At 50.7% G+C, this 18261-nt stretch overlaps 1 protein-coding gene across 4 annotated transcripts in view; it reads left to right on the forward strand.

Annotated features, from left to right (window-relative positions):
• The window catches only part of SFXN5 (sideroflexin 5), a 133993-nt gene that overhangs the window by 79097 nt on the left and 36635 nt on the right, over positions 1–18261 (forward strand). For all 4 annotated transcript variants that reach the window (XR_001886485.1, XM_017876725.1, XM_017876714.1 and 1 more), the window contains exon 10: positions 6512–6602. Coding sequence is in view for 3 of the 4 variants with exons in the window: in XM_017876725.1 (XP_017732214.1) it covers positions 6512–6602 (91 nt within the window). In the remaining variant the exon portion in view is untranslated. The remainder of the gene's footprint in view (positions 1–6511; positions 6603–18261) is intronic.

Genomic DNA, 18261 nt, shown 5'->3' on the forward strand with positions numbered 1-18261 from the left:
TTCCAGAGAGAGGGCACCACACAGGCAGAGGCGCACAGGAGAGCATGACCAACTCCGGGCTCAGAGCAGGAGGGTGGCCACCGGGTAGGGAGTGATGGTGATCCTGAGTGGAGGAGGATCAGGGCCAGTCAAGAAGCACTGTGAGTGCCTTGCTCAGGAGGAAGGAGGCCATGCCTGGAGCCCTGCCTGGGTGTCATCTGCTGGGTGTCTCAGATGGTGCAGGTGGAAGTGGGCTGGAGGAGAAGGGGTGGGGCCACCCTCATGGACGAGGGGCCTGGATGAGGGTGGATGTGGGGCTGGAGAGGAAGACTCAGGGATGAAGTGATGTGGGACCAATCAGGAGCTGCCTGGGGGAGCCACATGATGAGAGGCACTTCATGCCCATTCCTCACACCCTTCCCTTCCAGCTAGGTCTTAGCTGGCTGAGGTTTTTCCCTGTTGGGGCAGTGCTGAACTCCATTCCCAAGGGTTCTGGGCCCTGAGGGGTTCTTTCTGTGTAGGATGCAGTAGCTGTTAACCTTCACTACCAGACACTGGCATAGAAGGAGGGGTTCCAGGGGATCCCTGGGTACTGAACCTGTACACCTTCCAGTTCCCATTGCTTACTGACAACTCTGTGTCCCCTGGATAGTCAGACTGGAAAGTAGTCATGAGAATTGTAATAATGGCTAGCACTTCCAGAGTGCCTGCAGCGCGCCAGACATCGTTTAGGTGCTCATCCTCATTTTACAGATGAGGAGACTGAGGCACGGAGGTGAAGTAAGTGACAGGGCCTATCGAGGCCTAATCACACACAGAGACCCCTTTTTCCTTTTTCCTACTGCACCCCCCGTGGCATAGGGAGGGGAGAAGCCAAGTGCTGTTCTCAGCTTCTAGGTTGGAGGAGCTATTATCATGGCGCCTGGCAGACAAGTCCCTCCCCAGGTACCCTGAGAGCAGTGGGGACTGGAAGACATTTTTTGAGAGGTTCTTTAGGTGTAACAGAATTCAACCCTCTGCTCACCTTCATACTTAGTTCCTGGGCCTGTGTTTTCTGGCCATTGTCAAGTCAGTGGCATATATTTGTCCCTGGCCCAGAGCATGCCCTGCCGCCTGCAAGACAGGGCCTGGCTGGCTCTGTGGTGGAGGGTGTACCTCAGGCCCTTCTGTTCTTCTCCAGGCTGGAGGGAGGTAGGGGGATGACAGCACCTGGGAATCCTGGACCAGACTGTTGTCTTGCTGTGTTCAGGGAGTGGCTTTGGGTTTGGAGGGTCCATCGCATGGACCCTGTAGAGAATCTGCAGTGTTCAGAAGCCTGCAGATGGTGATGCTGGCAGTGCGAGTCAGACACAGAAAGCAGCTCTGTGTCTTTTCTAGGGAGGACAAGTTGTTGCCGCCTCCTGTGTAGAAGGGGTCTGTGTAATTGATTTCCTAGCAGGTAGCCCCCTGGCCCTTGTGGGGCATGGTTCAGGAGTCAGGGTTGGTCACTGTTGTCAGCAAACAAGCAACTTGGTCACAGCTGGAGCAACTGATGTTTTAGCCTGTGCAGAACTCTGTCCCAGCTACTTGGCTACTTTGCTGCTGACCCCATTGCCAAGCAGCAGGCTGGCTGGGGTTGGGGAACAATTGACCTCCATGGAGGGTCTTGGGTCTACTTGACTACCAATGTGTTCTATCAAGTGTGCCCTCTGGTGGATAGTTTTGGTACTTCAGCGATTCTTTGACCTTCTCCAACCCTTGCCCCCAGTGCCCACACAAACCCCTAACCCTTGGTTACATTATTATCGCCCAAGAGGTGCCCTCCTTTTAGGCATGCCCCTTCCTCCATTGTTCTGCAGTAGAGTCTGCGGACTGTTGTCTGAGTGCCCCGCAGACGACCTGGTATTTCATTCTTCTGATCCTCGGCGGAGTCCCGCTCCCTTCCTAGCCTCCTACTCAGGGGTCAGGCAGGCATCCCCTTCCTCAGGAGGCTTCATGACCCTTGGACCCACTCCCTCACGGCACCTCCTCATACAGGTAGCCAGAGCCTTTCAAGCAAGCCAGGCAGTCCTGCAGGGCTGTGTGGCTCCTCCAGTACCACTGAAGGCTTTAAGCAAGTTGCCATGTGTTTTCAGACTTCACTCCGACTGCTGTAGAGAACAGATGGATGGGGGCAAGAATGGAAGCAGGGGGCCTGGTTAGGAGGCACGCAGTCATCCTGGGACAGAGGCTGCGTGCTGAGTCGGGGGAGCAGGGAGAGCAAACAGCTGCATTCATGATATCCGGGAGATGCACCAGGGAGCCATGGTTACACGTGGGCCCCAGGAGGCTTCTGCCCAGAACGCTCTGAGGTCTCTGGCATGAGAAGCAGAGCTGGAAATGGGCGAGGAGGCTGGGGTGTGGGTGAGGAAGAGCGAGACAACCTTCATTTGAGGTGCGAGAAGGTGGAATGCCTAGAGCCCTTGGACATAGAGGCATCCACCAGGCAACGGATATTCAGGCTGGAGTCAGGGCACAGATGCGGGGAGAGGGATGCAGGCATTTTTCCAGCTCCATCCAGTGTCTCCTTGCTGGCCTGTTGGCCCAGAAAGCCCTTGGTTCTTAAGGCTACAGCCACCAACTGTGTAGCTCATGACACTAAAGATTTGGTGTCATGCAGCTCCCACCCTACCCACAGCTCCTGCTGCTGGTTGACCCTGTTCCCATCTCTATGGGGACTATCAGGAAGCTGGCCTTCCCTCCCTTTCCCCTGGTCTCCTGTCAGCTGCTCATGGCAAATTCACTGGCCCAGTAGCCAGACCTTGGAGATAGGTGGTCAAGAAGGCCTATTCCCTCTTTCAGGATATTGCTGATGTCTTCTGGGGCCTGAGCCCTGGTTTTCCCAGAAACCCCGTCTGATGGCCATAGGAGAAATTCTTGTGCAAAATCCACACCCTGTTTGTTTTCCCCATCTACCAAAATGGAGCTCCTGTTTGGTTAATTTCTATTTTGTGGCTTATTTGGATGCTGTTAAAACAGATCCTGGGGGACCCTCAGCAGTAATTGTTCCACATCTCATTATCTTTCCTGAACCCGATTATTAGCTCTGATTTTTCTGATCGCTAGCTGCTGTTTGTGATGAGCTGTGTGCCATTAATACCAGCTGGTTCCCTTAAACAGGACCCACCATGCCAGGGAAAACGAGCTGGCATTCAGCGCCACCAGCCTCTTGGCTTTTTCATTTTAACGGGCTCTACCAAATGTTCCAGGCCAAAGGGCCCTGAGGAACCAGAACAGACAGGCTCTCAACCCCTGGTCTGCAGCCATCTTGGGTTCTTCTCAGGCTGTGGCTGTCCTAGGTGCTGCGGCAGTAAGACCTGGGCTGGGGCCTGGGAAGGGGTGAGGGTAAGTGGCCCTTTGCCTCTTCTGTGTCCATGCCCTCCCTGCCACTGGGCCCATCACTGACAAGTGGGCATTGTGACCTCACTGACTCCTTGTGAGCTCACAGCTACACACATGCCCAGGTCTCCTCCCTGCTTTGCTGGTCCCCAGCCCCTTTCTCGGTCTCAGGCATGTTGGCCATGCTCTCAGAAACATATGTGTACCGCACTAAAAGTCACCCTATCCATGCTGGGAGACCTGGTGACTTTCAGGGAAGGAGAGCCCAGAAGAAACCTGGGACAAGAACATTGTTTTCTCTCTTCGTTCTTCCTCCCTACACTCTGAGCTGTGCCAGTCCTAGCCAGTGGGAAGAATGGCCAACCAGGGAGGGGGAGGCTTTGGAGAGAGGGAGGCAAATGTGATGGCTACCTTTCCTCCTTTCCCTCCCACTGCTCTCCAGCCCTGCCTACCCCCAAGAGGCTGTCATGGGGAAGGGTCCCAGCCCCTCTGCTCACTTCCTTGAATGGCTCCTGCTCCCCGCCTCTTCCAGCACTTCCTGTATCTTCTTAAATTGTCATGCAGGATTTTGAACTCAGATCTTCTGACTTCTGGCTGCTGGGGGCAGGGATGGTTCAAGGGCCCTGTCTTCCCTGCAGGAGTTGCCTTCTGTTTTCCACTCATTTGGACCCCAGCCCCAAGGTGGCCATTGTCAGGGAGGTGCTTGCTATGCAGATGTGCCGTTCAAAGGCATGCAGATATGAAAGCATCGCTCCCTCAGGTGGGAGACAATGGGAAGGTCGAGAGCACTGTGGTTAGGAGCAGGGCTTTGGAATTAGCAGTCCCTGCGTTCAAATCCTAGCCTTACTTGCCTCATGACAGCTGTCTGTCCTTGGGCAAAATTGTTCAACCTCTCTGGACCTGTCTCTATCTGTAAAAAGGGCCAACTTGGTCTATCCAAAAGACTTGTCGTGGGGATCTCATTAAGATATTTCATGTGAATATGTGCTGAGTGGCCTCACGTAGGAGGTGCTTACTGACTTCTCCCAAGCCCCCTCCTCTTCATCGCTACTGCCCATCTGTGTGTCCTCCAGCCTCCTCCCACGCTTTCTCTCACTGCACTTTTTTGGGGGTGAGGGAGGCCATTTCTGAGTCACTCGCTCCTGGACTTGATGAATTCCATTCGTGTGGCGGGGGCAGCAAGGCCCAGTGTGAACCGGCAGCTCCCCAGCCCTGCCCACTGTACCACTCAAGTGAGTCCACGCCGTGATGCCCCTGGCTGCCTCCCAGCCTTCCCTTGAGCGAGCTGGGAGACCAAGGATTGGACTCTGAGGATCAGCCTGAGACTTAAGATGGGGGCTGTGTTCCCGAGAGCCCAGGGTGGGCATGCCAGGAAGCACTCTGGCTCCACGGAATGCTGCACTGCCCCGGGGCTGGCGGACCAGCACTTCCTTGTCTTCCTGGATCTCACAGTCGCAGCCTGGCCTGGGCTGTTTCTGCCTTGCTGCACCCTGCCTCAACAGCGGCAGGCACCTGGCAGCCCTGGAGGCCTTCCCAAGGCTCTGCGTCTTCCCCAACCACCCACAACATTAAGGCCAGAGCCAGGCCCGAGGGCACAGGGTGGCCTGCTGAGCCACCAGGTGTGCCAGACCTGAGAGCAGGCTGCCCTGGCCCATGAGGCCAGGAGTCCTGCCACGGCTCTTCCCACGCTCCCCAGGAAAGACAGCACAGGGGGCTGGCTTTGACCACTGTCTGGGGAAGCAGAGGCCTCTGCAACCCAACCCCTTTTCTGGTTTCATGCATCTTGCCTTTTCTGTCTCCAGGCCTGCACTCATATGCATTTCTCCACCAGAAAGTCCTTTTCCTCTGCCTAGCCCAACCCCATCTTTCTCTCCTCCGCAAAGCCCCACTCCCAGCCTTTGTCTTCTCCATGCAGTCATATGTTTGTTGGTTCCTGCATTTATTCCTGAGTCACCAATTTATTGAGCGTGTACTATGTGCCAGTGAGTGTAGCCCTAAGTAGTGGACATACAAAGATGAAAAAGGTGCAGTCACTTCTCCTGGTCCGGTGACATCATGATTATATAGCTTCATTTATTGAGGTCTCTTATATGCCAAGCTCACACCCACCACTTTACATACATTCTTATACCAGCCCTGGGATGTTGTAGGTATTACTATCCCTTTTTACAGATAGGTAAACCAAGGCAGAGAAAGATGAAATGACTTACCTGCCTAAGGTCCCACTGCTAGTAAGTGACACTGGAGGTAGAACTCCTGGGCGGGCCCGAAAGAACAGGTGTGGACTGAGTGGAGGAGGGAGGCATCCCAGGCACAGGGACCAGCACTGCAAAGGCCCCATGACTGGAAGGCTACGGAGCATCTGATGAGCAGCAGTTCTCGGGGTTGAATGTGGGGTGTTGGGGGACTGGGGAAGTGAGGTTATGGAGGCCAAGGCTGCTGCGGGAAGGAGATGATACCTTCTCAGGCAGGTTGGTCATAGAGAGGAGCTGGTGTGGCAGACATCAGAAAGCCTGTGCTCTCGAAAGGTGAAAGAGCCTAGGGGATGGACTGGAGTGATGAAGACCCCAGCCAGGGGCTTGGGTGGGGCACCTGGCATCCTGGGCCAGATGACAGGTATGAAGGCAATGACAGTGAGTTCAGGACATCCACCTCACCCTCCATCCTGCCCTGAGCTACACTGCTTAGTCCTGCAGCCTGTGGGCAGGTGTGGGGGTCTCCCTGTCCTGAGCCCTTATGGTCTGGCTGGGCCCACACCTGGGTGTACCATGGGATTTCAGAAAGGTAGTGCTTAGGGCTAAGGTGGGAATGAGGCCTTCCTACACTTCTTTTATTCATGGAGTATGTATCGTTTTACCAGCAACTGCCACATCATCCCATCCCTTTTCTCCTCTGCAGTGTGTGTGTGTGAGTGTGTAAATGTGTGTGTATGTGTCTGATGCTTTACTTCTCCCTCTTATGGGCCAGTTGCCTGGGATGACTGGGCAGTGGTACTTTATGCAGCGACACTGGAGCTCTGCAACCTCAGGTGACGCTCGGATTAGGGGTGTGAGGTGCAATTGTGGGGAAAGATGACATCCCCCACTCTCTGCCCTTCCTCCAGTTCTGCGCCTCCTCCCACAAGCCACTGCAGCATCATGTACTTTTTCTGTGTTTTTATTTTTTTCTTTCAAAGGTGGGCCTTAATGTCCTGGTTCAGAAAGCCAACAAGTTCACCCCAGCCACCCGCCTTCTCATCCAGAGGTTTGTGCCGTTCCCTGCTGTAGGTAAGACCTGCACAGCACATAGATGTGTGGTGTGGGTGGGTGTGGGGGACCGCGGGGCTCCCAGCAAGACAGACGACCCTTCCACACCTCTCCTGATGCCCAGGGGGTACCCAGCTGGGAGAAGTGGTGCAAAATGTGTAGCTAAAAGACAGGTCACGGGGTTCCACTGACCAGCTCTGTGCTGAGATTCTGCTTTCAGCATAGAGGTTCTTAGCCTGGGGTCCCAGACCCCCAAGGGATCAGTAGACAGAATGCTGTGGATCCAGTGAGTTTGGTCAGAGAAAAGATTTACATTAACCTCTAACTGCCTTTTAACATTTCCTTCCATTACGAATGTAGGCAGCAAACCACAGTCAGAAGCAGGACCTGTGACTTTGTCACCAGTAGAAATCACAGATGTTTTCATGGCACATTACAGTTCTTACAGAGATCTTAAAATATTATTTATGATCAACACTAATTCATATTTTCTTTTTCTTTTGAGACAGAGCTTCGCTCTTGTCACCCAGGCTGGAGTGTGGTGGCGCGATCTTGGCTCACTGCAAACCTCCACCTCCCAGCTTCAAGCAGTTCTCCTGCCTCAGGCTCCCAAGTAGCTGGGATTACAGGCATGCACCACCATGCCCGTCTAATTTTATGTTTTTAGTAGAGATGGGGTTTCACCATGTTAGCCAGGCTGGTCTCGAATTCCTGACCTCATGATCCACCTGCCTCGGCCTCCCAAAGTGCTGGGATTAGAGGCTGGGATTAGTGGACATGCCTGTCCACTAATTCATATTTAATACATCAACTGATAGATCTTGTTTTTAATTCATTAGTTAAAAAGCACATCTAGGCTGAGTGTGGTAGCTCACACCTGTAATCCCAGCACTTTGGGAGGCCGAGGTAGGTGGATCACGAGGTCAGGAAATCAAGACCATCCTTGCCAACATGGTGAAAACCCATCTCTACTAAAAATACAAAAATTAGCTGGGTGTGGTGGTGCAGGCCTATAATCCCAGCTACTCAGGAGGCTGAGGCAGGAGAATCACCTGAACCAGGGAGTTGGAGGTTGCAGTGAGCCGAGATCACGCCACTGCAATCCAACCTGGCAACAGAGTGAGACTCTGTCTCAAAAACAAAACAAAACAAAACAAAAAAAAAACATCTATTACTATATCACAATATTTTGGTAATTTCTTTCAGGATGATCCCCGTGATCCTATGTGTTTTGTTTTATGCATTTAGAAACATTATTCTGAGAGGGCTCCATAGGCTTCACCAGAGTGAAGCCAGAGTGGTTCCTGGCACAAGAGAAGGTTGGAAGCTTCTGCTAGTCTAGGTTTCAAGCCTTTGGTATTGAGAACAGCGTAAGGCAGTGCATAGTTGTCAAAAGAGAAGGGTAAACCAGTGCTTAAACCATAACAGCAGAGCTCCCCATCTGTGCCAGAGGACAACAACGGGGACAGGCCAGCACAGGGCATGAGGACTTGTGACCTCTGTGGTACCAAGGCACAGTCTGAAGAGCCGGAGTCAGACCCAGGCTCATGGTCCTGACCCTGATCATCATCTCCAGGGCCCTGCTTCTCCATCTGTAAAATGTGGGTACCAGTACCCACCTTCCTACAGCCCAGAGCTCTGGGAGGAGCAAGTGAGGCCACAAACCAGTTTCCACTGAGAGGAAGGTGCTTTGAAGCACCTGCAAAGCCCTGTGAGAGGCTGAGAGGTCATTGCTGGGCAGCCCCACCCCTGGATGACCCAGAGACTAATGAACTCCCAGAACCAGCCACCTGGCTTAGCCTCAGCCAGCCCAGATAATTGCTATAGCAACTCCACACTTTTAATGAACTTTCAGCTATTTCTGTCGTGGGCCATTAATGGAATAACCCTTTAGATCTGACTTCGTTAAGAGGCCTAATAAAGCAAACACGGCTGCCCAACTGCTGTTCCTGGCCATTCAGCCTGGAGGGTCAGATGCAGTCTGAGAAGGGGCAGCGCTCGGCTGCACTGGGCTGGATCTGGGATTCGGCCAAGATGTAATCTGTCCTTAGCCAAGCTTTAGATAAGAACTTTGCCGGCGGCCCATTCCAGCCCTACTGGCCATCTTGCTGTGTGACCTTGGAGTGGTCTTAACCTCTCTGGGACTGTTTTAGGAGGAGGGTCCCTGCTTTGGGTCTGAGACTTTCTGACCTGCCCCTCTTCAGACTCTAGTGCAATTCCCCTCCCCTCTTCTTTTTGGGAATGAGGCCTCAGCTGCTGGCACAGGTGCAGCCACTGTTGTAGTCTTGAGATCGTGAACATCCCTTGCAGCTTGCATAATGTGGTTTGCAGCCCTGACAGTCCTAGCTCGCCGGGATCCAGGGAGAGGCAGGCCCTCTGTGGCTTCTTCCTCCGCCTGGCTGCTGAGTCCTGGCTGGGTGCCTGCCTGCCTTCTGCCCCAGCCCCAGCCTCCCCTCCCACCACACAGGCTTCCATCTCTCTAGTCCCCATGTCCATCCCTCTCATCTGCAGGTGGGCACTTGCGGACTGCCCTAGTCAATGCTGACACAGTTTTGAGATGATTAGGTATGGCCCTTACCCACCAGGGACTCAAAAGCCCGCTGGTCCTCTCAAGGCCACTGTCCAGTCCCTGTACTTGGCCTCTCTTCACCTTATCCAGAGTATCCCTACGCTGCACTGGGTGCTGGCAGGGCCTAGGTCCTGCCTGGAGTTCACTCCAGCTCTCCGAGGCAGGCTAGGCCAGACCTAGCTGGGCCACTGTTAAAGGTGACCAAGAAGCTGGCTCAGGCTGTGCTTGACCTCGTGGAGGGTCCCCTGTCCCTCTAGGCTGCTTGCAGAGATGGGACTCAGCAGTGAGTGCACAGGGGAAGGTGCTGGGGAAATTGGCAGTGATCATATTTAAACCCCGTTGTTGGGATGTGAGTGGAGTTGAAGGGGGTCTTCAGGGTGATGGGGGGTCCTGAAGAGGCTTGTGCCCTGTGGTCAGAGGCCACATCCAGACTCTCACACTTCTGAGCAGGTTGGGAACTCAAGCTCTAGGGAACAAGGAAGCCCCAGGAGTCAACTTCTTCTTCCCAAGGCTCTGCCAGCTCCTCTGCAGGCTCCAGCCTGAAGCCTGGGAGGTGGGCTACACACTGCCTAAGAGTGGCCTGAGACACACTCACCTGGACCGCACACCAAACTCCACCACTCCCACCCCATTCTACCCACTGTCTCCTCATCTGGAAATAAGGCCTCTGACGAGACCCTCCTTCAGCCCCTTCCCACCAGGACCTCTGTGACTGCAGGCCTCCTTGAGGTTTGCAGAGCTCTTGGGTGCTGCACGGCTCCCCTCATATTCTCCAGCAGGCCTCTCTCCTCCCCCTCGGTTCTCCTCATTCTGTGCCGGGAGGGTCTGAAGGCAGAGCATGCCATCACCTTCTTACAGAAGAATGAACAAAGTCAGACTTGCTGAAAGTGGTACTGAGCTGGCCAGAGCCCAGGCCTCCCAGGCCCAGCCCAGGGCTATTTCAAGCCCTCTGAGATAACCCCTCACCCCTATAGCTGAGAAACTGAGCAGTGTGGCCCAGAGGCAGCCAAGGCTACGCAGTATCCTCCCTATTCTGCCTCCAGGTTCCTCCCCTAGTTTTTCAGAGTGTGTGTGCACACGCCTGTGTCACATGACTGATGCGTGTACACACACATGTGCTGAGTACGTGGGAAGCCCTGGGATGCTCACTGCAGCCATTTCTGCCCCCTTGCAGAGAGGTGGTTTCAGGGCGATGCTGTGCCTCTGGTCTAGAACAGCAATCGTGTGGGAGATCTCAGTTTCCATTTATACTTGGAGATGTTAGGAAAGACAGTGAGCCCAGGAGCATGTGTGCTGGCATCGGAATCGATTGGGGACTGGTAATTAATTTGCTTAGACCTTAATTAATTCTCCAGTTCTTTCTTATTTGTGGACTGTCACGCCTAATTGTGTTCAGGAGCTCAAGCTCAGAGCGGGCCCTCTGTTAATTGACGTATGGTTGCTGCGAGGTGAAGTTAATGGTTTGGGAAGCTGGGCAAACAGTGTAATTAAAGGTCAGTAGAAGAGGCATTGGAAAAATACACACCCCCAGGTCCAGCCACCAGTCTCTGTGAGCAGAGTCCATTCCAGGGGTTGCCGGCCCCACAGGCTTCTTGATGGGCCTTGGGGGAGGGGTACCGGGAGCAGTTACCAGCAGGAAGGAGGGCCAGGTCCCAGGTCCCAGAGGGGCAGTGGCCAGGGGAATAGACACATCTTGTTGACAGTAATGGGTGGGGCAGGGGCTTTAGGGAGGTAGAGACTGAGGTGTTGTCTCAGCAAGCACATCTATAAAGCTGACCCTTTAGACTCCGGGTAGGTGTGGGCATGGGGAGGGCAGGAAGCCCTGAAGGTCCCTCCAGGCTGCCTGGCTGCATCCACTCGAAGCAGGGAACAGGCAGTGATTGTATCATGTGCTCATCAAGACCCCCAGCTAGGCCCTGAGCTCCCAATGAGGGAGGCCCGAGCCTCGGCATCAGCCAGCTGCTCCTTCCAAGGAGAACAAGCTTCCTGCAGGCACCGGAAATGCCAGCCTCAGCAGCTCCTTGCTGAGAAATGACTTCTTCCTGTGCCGTCCCCAGCAGTCTCTTATGTTAAATGTCAGAATGTATTTTATTGCCATGAAAAGATCTGTGTTCACTGGTGAATCCGTCGCCCAGGGTGTCCTGGCACTGTTTGGGAGAAGGTCTTCTGTTCATTCACGGGTGCGGCAAACCTGCTCCCCGATGTCCGCGCCCCCTTCTCCCCAAGGCCACACGGGTGTTCTCCACTGCTCCCCCTTTTCCCCAAGGCCACACGGGTGTTCGTGTCATTGAACCCCTCTTCTCGCCACTCTCCCCCTTCGTGCTCAGTCCACCCTGCTTTCTCCGTCTAGGAGGTGGCCATGGCAGTGCTGCCCAAGTCTGGAGGCCCTACCCCCAGGTCAGAGCTCAGCTCCCCAGGCCTCATCCCCTGTAAGCAGGAGGCAGCAGCGTGCACCTGTGGCAGCTTTGCCCTGGGCCCTGTGACATCAAGGTCAATGGTGCTTCACATGGCATCCACGCCCTTCAGGCACCTCTGGATGCCAGGAGTCCCTTCTTTGACCTGCCCTGCTCTTGCCTCTCCTGTGCCCCACTCTAGCCCTGGAGAATCCTGCCATCCTCCTCTCCTCCCTCTTGCTGGGCCCTGGGCCTTTGCATGTGGCCCTGATGTCTGGATACCTGCTCTTCCCACTACCTCAAGCCACCCTCTGCCCTCCGTCGACTGCCAGGCCTTTGTGAGTCGGCTCAAACACCATCTCCTCTGGAAGCCCTCGCTGGGAATCCCAGCCAGGATTAGACGGCAGCTACCTGTGTGTGCCGATGTCTATCTGGGGACTGCCCATGTTGTTTCCAAGCCTGCCTCCCCCGTTAGACAGTGAGTGCCCCAAGACAGGGACTGGATCTCATCCACCACCACCCTCAGCCCCCTCGGTGCCTGACACACAGTCGGTACTCAGTGTGGGTTTATTCGATGATCAAACGAGTGCTTTGGCACAAAAGGTTTGAGATGAGGCATTCGCAGCAGAACCTCACCCTGATGACAGTGGTGGCCAGATTCTGTAGCTACCTGGACATTTATTCTGGACCTTTCCCACTTTTTAAAGTTGGTTTTGAGTGCTCTGTTTTCCTGTATACGTTTTTACTGTCACTGTGGTCCACTCTTAGTCAGTGGGCCTAGGGCGAATGACCAATGAGCTCACCCCTTTCCAGATCATCCTGGGCAGATTATCCAGCCTTTCCAGGCCATGGTGGGCCCATCTATAAAATGGGATACTAGTATTGCTAAGCAAAGTTTTCATGGGGATTAAACATGTCAGTTTCCCAGTGTAGCATGAGCACCTATTAAATGTTGATCCTCTTCCAGCTCCACTCTGTTCCTCCTGCCCCAGTCAGGGGTGGCACATTCCTGCTATCAGGGAACTTGTTCTTTGGGGGTAAGAAGTGGTTAGATGTTCAAATGGCACAAAAAAACCCACAAAAGTTCCAGTGATAAGGGCAATAAAGTTTTATAGAGGATGAAACCCATTCGATAATTTCTCTAAATCACCTTCCATCACCTCTGCGATTTTAGGAATCTAATATGAACTGAATTATGTAGGGAAAGGGTGTTTGTTGAAAAAAGGGGCAGGATAATTAGATCATGTTATCAAAGGAATATGTGGGCGTGGTGGTGTGGATTGTGAGGAGCCATGGAAGGCTGGGCTGGGCTGGGTGCTGGAATCGGTGGCAGCCTCAGAACTGGCATGGGCCCCTGGTGTGTGTCAGGCCCCAAGAGGACACAGGCAGTGGGTCCAAGGCAGCCAGAGGGAAGTGTCTCGTGTCCCAGGGCTCTGTTTTCAGTTTCATTCCCTTCAGTTATTTTGACTGCCTTGGATGGAGGAGGCCTGTGGCTCACATTCAAGAAACAGGGACACCAACCTGGCAGGGATTGTGAATTCATGGGCAAGAGCACCAGGATCTAAAAAGATCTGTCGAGGTGGGCCGATGAGATCTCACAAGGTTTGATGTAAGTCTTGCTGTTCAAAAAATGTAGGTGCACAAGTGATAGAGTGCCAAGACCTGACTTGGCTGAAGTTCTCAAGACAGAGACCCAGGGGTCTCATGGGCCGTGTGTTCAGAATGGGTCCCTGGTGTGGCATGTGCCTCTGATGATGCTCACTCAGATTTCAGCAGCATTACTAAAGATAGAACACCAAGAACAAAGGAGTCTGTTTAATTCTGGCTGTACACGTCAAGAGTAGCTCTGATAAGTGGTAACGCCACAAGAGTGACAGGATCTTCTGAAAAAACTGAGAGCCTGTTATTGAAATGAACTGCCTCACCCCTGGATTTGAGGGAAATGTCTGATCAGCAGACAGGCCCCAGAAGTTGTGAGGAGCACTCGCACGTGACCAAGGCACCTGTTTCCAAGCAGCTTGCTCGGGAGCTGGCATACAGTAGGTACTCCATAAGTGCTTGTTGCGTAAATGGCCTTCCAGTTCCAGGATTTTGTAATTCCTGAAATCCAGAGGGTAGAGACGCCCAGAGGCAGAGAAAGTGGGGAAGTGTAATGTGGAGGGAGGGGGGGGGCTATGCAGGAGGGGAATGCAGAAGGGAGCAGGGGGCCTGGCTGGGCTGGGCTGGCCTGCTGGGGAACAGAGGAGGGCATGTTGGCGCTGTGAGTGTTAGCTTGGGGTTTGAGCTTTATCTTTGGTTTATGGGGAACCATTGAAGAATCTCAAGCTAAGAGGCAGCTGTGATAAAAAGAGGCTTTTTTAAAAGATGGATATGTTAGCAGGAATCATATTAAGAAATTCCAAACTTCCGAGTCAGCCTGCACCTAGACTTACAGGCTGATTTTTCAGTCCAGAAATTCCCGGTCCTGAGTCGGTGACACTTCATTATGGATTGTGAAACTCTCCCCAAATTCTCAAGCTACTTAAAAGAAAATTTGTGCTGCTTGCTTAACACTGCCTCTCAGATGGAATAATGGGGACTTATGTGAAATCGAGCAAATATGAGGGCATGCATCCTTATTTGATAATCATCACTATCTTAAAGGCAGAGGGGTTGTATTCTGCTGTGATTCGAGTGTGAGAGAGAGAGTATGTGTGAGTGTGTAAAGGTGGTAATATGCCTACATGTATATTTTCAATGCATAAAACTTCCCCGGGCAGGGACGTGAGAACCTGGCTACAATGGTTGCCTCTGGGGAGGGGGTGAAGCTTAGGGTTGGGAAGGAGACTTACTTTTTATTATTACCCCTTTTACACCATTTGAATCATTGACTGTGTTGCCCACAACGGTGGAAGGAAGGAAGAGAGGGAGGGAGGAGAGAAGAAAGAAGAGGGGAGGGGAGGCCAGCGTTACCTCCCACTTCTTGCAGATGAGAAAGTAGAATCTGGAAGTACTTAGTCCAACATCAGTCTTGAGCCAAAATAGCAACTGAAGTTTCATGCTTGCTACTAAAGTGCTTGTTTGTTTATTTTAATGAAAATGGCTCTGTTTCTTTCTGATAATACATAATAGAATAAGCAATCCTACTTCTCTCTCCAGAGTCATTTAGTGTGTATCCCTCCAAATTCAAGTTAACATCTAAAAGTATATGAATCTCTGCCCATTATATCTATATATAGTGTAAATATGTTTATATGAATGTAATTTAATACAAATGGGTTCATATATATATACATATATATATATACACTATTCTGTAAACTGCTTTTTAACCTCACAGTCAATTTTAGATGTCTTTCCATGGCAGTCAAAATTCTAACTTCTCCTTAATGGCCACAATAGTTTGTTCCATGGCTATTTTCTATTTATTTATTTATTTTTAGACAGAGTCTTGCTCTGTCACCCAGACTGGAGTTCAGTGGCATTATCTCGGCTCACTGCAACCTCTGCCTCCTGGGTTCAAGCGATTCTTCTGTTTTGGCCTCCCGAGTAGCTAGGATTATGGGTGATTTTTGTATTGGGGGTAAGAGGTGGTTAGATGTTCAAATTTTTGTATTTTTAGTAGAGATGGGGTTTCACCATGTTGGCCAGGCTGGTCTTGAACTCCTGACCTCAGGTGATCCACCCGCCTCGGCCTCTCAAAGTGCTGGGATTACAGGCATGAGCCACTGCACTTGGCCTGTTTTTTTAATTACGAAATTTTTCTATTAACATAGAGAATTGAAGAAATAGAGAAAGAGAACATTAGATACACTCAAAACCCTCCACCTTCTCGATTCTGGTTTCTTTCTCTCCCCACAGAAGGCACCAACCTGGAGTTAGTGTATGCTTACCATTTAGGTTTTATATTTTAGCATATGTGCATGTATCATAAGCCATCAATTGTATTGTGCATGAATTTTTTAACTGTACTATACTGTACATATCCTTTTGAAGCTTGCCTTTCATTGTGATTTTGAAATGTATTATGTTAATACATATACATTCATTTCAGCTGCCATAGGCATTTGTACTCTGTGGCCATCCACAGGTGGTTAATTGGGGACATTTAGGTTGTTTCCAGTCTCTCATTATTATACAGTCCTGCTCTAAACAACCTTGTGCTCTAAACAGCTCACGTGCACATGAGTAAGAGTTTCTCCTGGGCAAAAGTTTTCAAACCTTCCTCTGTATTATAATCACCTGGGGAATTAAAACAAAACAGATCTGGGCCCTGCCTCAGCTTTGGTTTCACTTGTGCAGCCGGTGCTGGGAAACTCCAGGCCAGGGTGTGTAGCCAGACATGGAATGGACACATTTGAGGGTATGCACGTTTCTAGCTTTATTAAATATTGCCAGATGGGCATACGGGCGTTTACTCAGCCTGCAGGGTATGAAGTTTTGTTTCCCTACATCCTCTTCAATATTTGATATTATCGATCTCTTAAAATTTGTGTTCATCTGGGCCGGGCGTGGTAGCTCACACCTGTAATCCCAGCACTTTGAGAGGTTGAAGCGGGTGGATCACTTGAGGTCAGGAGTTCAAGACCAGCTTAGCCAACATGGTGAAAACCCATCTCTACTAAAAATACAAAAATTAGCTGGGCTTGGTGGTGGGTACCTGTAATTGCAGCTACCTGGGATACTGAGGCAGAGAATCGCTTGAACCCGGGAGGCAGAGGTTGCAGTGAGCCAAGATTGTGCTACTGCACTCGAGCCCGGGTGACAGAGTGAGACTCCATCTCAAAAAAAAAGTAAGATTTGTTCATCTGAACTGGTTTATTTCTCATTTTAATTTGCATTTTTCCAGTTCCCAGTATGGTTGGGAAACTTTTCTTAACTTTATTGGACATTTGGGTTTCCAAACAGAAGAGAGAGCAAGAGGATATCCTTATTTCATACCATCCACAAATTCAAGATAGATTAAATGCCTAAATGTGAAAAGTAAATTAAAACCTTTGGAAGAAAATATAGATGAACACTGGAGTAGGGGTAGAGTTTCTTTTTGCTCTTTTTTTTTTGAGGCAGAATCTCTCTCTGTTGCCCAGGCTGGAGTGCAGTGGTGCAATCTTGGCTCACTGCAGTCTCCGCCTCCTGGTTCAAGCGATTATCTTGCCTCAGCCTCCTGAGTAGCTGTGACTACAGATATGCGCCACCACACCCGACTAATTTTTGTGTTTTTAGTAGAGATGGGGTTTCTCCATGTTGGGCAGGCTGGTCTCGAACTCCTGACCTCAAGTGATCCACTCACATCGGCCTCCCAAAGTGCTGGGATTACAGGCATGAAGCACGTGCCCTGCCTAGAGTTTCTTAACAACACAAAATGTATCTGCCAGGAAGAATTCTTTATCTGACTATGTATTAAACTATATGACAGAAGACACCATGTTGTGAGAAAAACAAGTCACAGGCTGGGAATAGCTATTTGTAAACCCTTTAACCAATGAAGTTTAGCCCCAAAACCTATGAGGAACTCCTGCAGATTTTTTTTCCTCAGATCTAGAAACCTAACCTTGATTATTAGTAAGATTGGGTTCATGTTTATTAGTTTTTCAGTCTTTTATGAATTGCCGACTCATATATTTTTCTATGATTTTGATCACCGTATATTTTTCTTAATAATTGTTAAAGCTCTTATACATCATATGGATTTTTTGGCTGAAATTAGCACCAACAGTTTGTGTTGAGGGTTTAAATAATAAGGGAGTCTATTACTTTACAAAGGGCGAGTCTCAGGTGGGGCATCCAGGGTGCTTCCCCCAGTGCTGCTCTGCTGGCCTCCCGGTGGGCTTCATCTCAGGCTTGTGGAAGATGGCGGCAGCAGCTCCAAGCATCACATCTGGACCCAGTGTCCAGAGGACAGGAGGCTCTACCTGCCTCCCACCCCTTCTTAGATGGGAGGAGACCTTCCCCAGAAGTCCCCAGCAGACATTCCTCATTGTCTGAAATCGGGTCACATGCCTCTTCCTCGATCAGTCACTGCCTGTGGGAGGATTATTACTATTAGTTTGGACTAATCTCAGGGGGGTGGAATAGCTCTTGGGAGTCAGTCACTATGACCCTCCATAACTTAAGATTAGTAGCCCTTTGTTTATCATATGTAATAAATATCACTTCCCAGGTCCCCATTTCTTACAGTATAGTTTCTAAATCAATCTTGAATGCTGCGTTTCTAAGATGCCTGAGTTATAAGAGGTATTAACATAATAGCCTTTTAGAAGAGAAGAGAACTATAGTTAGTGTCCATTGGAAGGAATAAGCAAGCATTCACTTACACATTCAATACAAGTCACTTTCTTTAGTACCACAGAGTTGGAGTCTAAGCCTCCTTCACATTTTCTTGTTCTTTTTTGGGCATTGGTTTTTAAACACAGCATCGTGGCCACCACTGCTTTTTGTAGTCCTGCTTCTAATCTCGACTCCTTTAGCCCGTTTAAGCTGAATGGTATAATTTCAAAGCATATAAAAGAATATTGGGAATTTTTGTTTGCATTTCTGATTTGGTTATACTTGTATCTCATATTTGTTCATTACTTGAAGAAAAAATACTCCTGAAATTAATCAGCTTTAGGAAGCCGACATGTTGTAGGTACCTAAGTGTGGACCCATGACTAGGTTACGTCAATCCCTGCTGGCTTTAAAATTTGTGTGATCTTCTTCAAGAAGTTTGGCAGGTTTTTTTTTTTTTTTTTTTTTTTTT

Source organism: Rhinopithecus bieti, unplaced genomic scaffold (genome assembly GCF_001698545.2).
Source record: "Rhinopithecus bieti isolate Rb0 unplaced genomic scaffold, ASM169854v2 scaffold_1058, whole genome shotgun sequence".
Classification (NCBI taxonomy): Eukaryota; Metazoa; Chordata; class Mammalia; order Primates; family Cercopithecidae; genus Rhinopithecus; species Rhinopithecus bieti.